General features: G+C 32.5%; 1 protein-coding gene across 1 annotated transcript; it reads right to left on the reverse strand.

Moving 5' to 3' along the window:
• Window positions 1-282: 282 nt before the first annotated feature.
• Window positions 283-1,725, reverse strand: LOC101251958 (RING-H2 finger protein ATL3-like). Its single transcript, XM_004252577.5, has one exon. It carries the CDS (start codon window positions 1,305-1,307, stop codon window positions 543-545), a length of 765 nt encoding a protein of 254 aa, XP_004252625.2. The 5' UTR covers window positions 1,308-1,725; the 3' UTR covers window positions 283-542.
• Window positions 1,726-4,309: the final 2,584 nt, after the last annotated feature.

A 4,309-nucleotide genomic window follows, 5' to 3' on the forward strand; every position in this document is an offset into this window, starting at 1 on the left:
TAAAATTTATCCTTTTATCTACTAGTGATGTGTTTTAAAGTCGTGTAGGCCTAAGCTTAAAGCGGATGACATTGCAAATGGGGTGAGGAGTGGAGGCTTGAGAGTCCTGAAAATAGAGTGGCCTCAGGAGTGCAGATCCAGACAAATGGAGCATATCCTTGCATTTCCTAGTCCATTTTCAGTTTATACACATTGTCATATTGTAACAAATTTACTAGCATCGAATGTTTATATCAAACCAATACATATTGTCATGTCTACAAAGACATTGATTCAAAAATATTTGGGCCATAGAAGTATGTAGTTCTCTTTAGTAATTATAGATATGTAAGTCAAGAATCAAGATACTTCCATGGAGGGACATAAGGCTACACTTGGAGTTGGTCCCTCTTGAGAAGCCTATTACAATGTGCTTATACATGTACAATAGGTATATATTAACTAACTTCTTCCAAAAAGGCAATAGGTGTAATGACATTTTGTTCCTTGTTCCTTTATACCTGTTAAGAATTTCTAATCCTGGATCAGCCTCTGAGTCTATACTAACTCGGGCTTCTACTCCCTTGTTCTATATCTACATTTCGTGAACTAGAAGGATTGAATACCCTTCTATCCCCGCTCAAAAGCCTCATCAAACGTCTTAATCTTTCAGGCATTACATATTTCGATTCTTCTTCTTCATTAATCTCCCTTGGAATATCGATCACCAACATTCCATGTGATCGATTACTCGTGGAAGCTGTTGAGTCTAAACAAGGATTACACAGGGTGCTAACTTGAGTCTCATTTCCCCAGAACAACACATTGGTTGGGAAAATAGGCAACTCAGTTTCAACTGAAGCCAAAGCCGAACCCTCTTCCTCTATCTCCAATGATGATTCCTCAGTCGTTGAAATCGCGTTACGACAAAGAGGACAAGTGGAATGAGAATGAAACCACATATCAATACAATCAACATGAAACCCATGATTACATTTTGGTAAAAATCTCAGCTTTTCACCTTCAGAAAACTCACAAAGACAAATAGTACATTCCAATGTCCCATCTTTGAATTCATTAACATCAAATCCAACTATAGGTATTGTTTCAAGAATTAAAGGGTCAAGTCCTTTAGCACTCACTTTTCTTCTTGTCCCACTGCCATCAGAATCGCTGGCGGTATCTACATACCGCCGGCGATTCAAGAACCATTTAGTATAAACATGAAATAAAAATATAAAAAACACCACTAAAAACATAAATATGATTAACCCCACCATAAACTTCCCTAAAAGAGCTAATACACCTGACTCGTCTAATTTATCCATTTCTCTAGGACAAAGTTGAAATCTTTACTTAAATAAAGGGGATATTCAACAAATTTAAAAACAAGAATGAGATGGGATTTCTTAGTAAACCTCAAAATTGTGAAAAAAAAAAAAAGAAAAGTTGAGATTTTTACTTATAGAAAGGGGAAATTCAACAAAATTTGGATCAAGAATGAGATGGGGTTTCTTATAAAACCTCAAAATTGTGAAAAAAAACATAGAAAGTTGAGATTTTTACTTAAATGAAGGGAAATTCAACAAAATTTGAATCAAGAATGAGATGGGGTTTCTTATAAAACCTCAAAATTGTGAAAAAAAACATAGAAAGTTGAGATTTTTATTGGCTAATATGGAAATGGAGAAGAAGAAAATCAAGATTTGAAGAGGGTATTTGAGAAAATGTGAAAAACAATGTTTAAATAAACTTTGAATTAAAGGGGTATTAGTATTTATGAGTGTTGGTGAATAAGAGCTAAGACGACAAAGAAGAAGTCAAACAAGAAAATCTTCCACAGCCACCTAACTTCTAGGAGGCAGCTTTATACTTTGACTTGACTTTTTCTACTACTAAAACTTGGGAAAGTTGGAGAGATCATGGCAAAGATATCTACTTGACTTTCACTTATGCAAAAGCCAAAACTTTGACATTACAAATGATTGACAAAATTCCACAAAAAGGAAAAAAAAAAGGTCTTTTATGTTTGGGGTAGGTCTAGAAGAGTCATTTCAATTTCTTCTTTGAGGATATTTTGGTCATGTATTGTTATCGTCAAACATTCAATAAATTTTAATTGTTCAATTTAACTAAAACTCGAATATGAAGATGCAATTTTTTGGAGCCGATGGGACTTCCTTTAGTATATAATAATTTTGATTAAATTAAACAGTCTAATTCGTTAAATATTTAAGGATGATAGAGGATAAAAGAATATTTATGGATATATACAAAGGACTTATTTAGACCTTCAACAAACAAAAAATGGTCATTTTTGCCACTCTTTTAAAAAGGAAAAAAAAGAGAAACTTCACACAAATTCTCCTATGGTCTTTCTTATATAAAAAAAAAAAGATTTAAGTCATATGTGGCCCTTAAAGTTGTCTGCAAAATTTATTTAAGCACCTCAACTAAGGTTTGTACCTATTAAACACTTTAATTATTCAAAACTGTGTCTATTGAGCACAAAATACTGACGTGGCTAAATAAGTGTATCTCACAGCCTAGTAGCGCGTGAATATATTCCTAATTTTCTTAAAAATAAACTTTACTCTTTTTTTTATCCTAATCAGCATTAATTAATACAACTCAAAATATTTTTTATTTAAAATAATGTTTTTGACCAAAAAGAAAGCAACCCCACCCATCCCCACCCCTGTAGGCTGTACAAATTGTCTTCTTCTTCACCTCATTTATGCACTCTATTTTTTTCTTTCATTTTTATTTTTCACTCTTCATAAATTAAATTTGTTAAATTTTTATTTTTCACTCTTCATAAATTGAATTTGTTAAAAGAACTTGCTACAAGAAACAAATGGGACATCAAAACTATTAGAGCAATATTTGTTCTCTTTATTGATTTTGAAATAATTTATCTACGTAGATTTTTTTTCCATAAAGAATCTTAACAATCACTCCATTAATATATTATACTTCATAATTTATTTCACTATTTGCATTAGACTTGATTTCAAAAAGATTAATTTTTTCAAAGGAATAGAAAATGAGAAGTAATTGATGATGATGAAGAAGAAGATAAGGCAAATGATTAGGTTGACGAACTTGGAGGAGGGGGTGGGGGAGATTTTCTTTTTTCTTCTTTTTGTTGTTGCCGAAGGAATCGAATTTGTTGTTGGAATCAGGATGGCTGGTGAAGGGAAGAAGAAGAAAGGTGGGTGGGTGGGTTTGCGTGGGAATGGGGGTTTTCTTTTTTCTCCTTTTTGCTAATTAATTTTTAGGATTATTAATGATTGGAGTTTTTATTTTCATTTTTTTTAAAATAATCAAATATTCATTAGATGGGGCTCATGTGCCACATACTGCAATTTTATTGGTTACTTTTTTAAAAATAGTGTGCGTGAGTTACACACACAACATTTTAAAGGCTTATTATTATTTTGTACTTAATAGGTACATATTTATTAATATTAGAGTGTCTAATAGATAGTAGTCTTAATTGAGGTGCTTAAGTGAATTATGAGGACAACTTTAGAGGGCCGCAGATGACTTAAATAGTGTCAAAAGGATGGGTGGGGAGAAGTAACCTCAGTCCACTCATAGACTTATTGTTAAATTTTTTAAATCTATTTAATTATAAGAGAACTTTCTCTATTTAGTTTTTTATATATATAAGGTTACTTTGTATTCACACCAAAAACTCATCTAAAGTAAGAACTTTCTCTATTTAGTTATAATAACTAATGAGTAAAGATTGATTTTGGAGCAGAGAAAGTTAAGTGAAACTACATTTGGGAAAATTAACTTGTAGGATAGGTTGTTCTTTTAAACCAAATTGCTTCGTATATTGTAAGCCTAAAATGATTGGAACTATATCTATCAACATAGGTCATAACTCATAGTGCTAATGACTTGCATACCACAATCTTGGTCATCCAGTGGTCATTAGTTTAAACTTTAGGATGCATTAAAAGGAGTGGTGTGGTAGTAATGGTGATATATATTGAATATGATGTATTGGAAGGCTAAATGTGACAATGACATTTTTTTTTTTTTTTTGCCAACTTTATGACACTCAAGAATGTGAGGAACATGACTTAGTGGTGAATAGAGATCTTGAATTTCATAAACATGAAGCTTTACTTGAGCCGAGGGTCTATTGCAAACCAACTTACCTACCTTTACAAGGCGTAAGACTACATACACATCACCTCCCTCAGACCCCACTTGTGGGATACACTGGTCAAAGACATGGATTAGCTGGAAATGTACGTAGTACGTACTGAACTCATTCATGTCATCGCGTGTGGAAGAGGAATAGGAGATCAGA

The sequence above is a fragment of the Solanum lycopersicum genome, chromosome 12 (genome assembly GCF_036512215.1).
Source record: "Solanum lycopersicum chromosome 12, SLM_r2.1".
Classification (NCBI taxonomy): Eukaryota; Viridiplantae; Streptophyta; class Magnoliopsida; order Solanales; family Solanaceae; genus Solanum; species Solanum lycopersicum.

Excerpts from the sequence above, each read along its gene's own strand:
- LOC101251958 (XM_004252577.5), bottom strand. The coding sequence starts at position 1,307 with ATGGATAAATTAGACGAGTCAGGTGTATTAGCTCTTTTAGGGAAGTTT.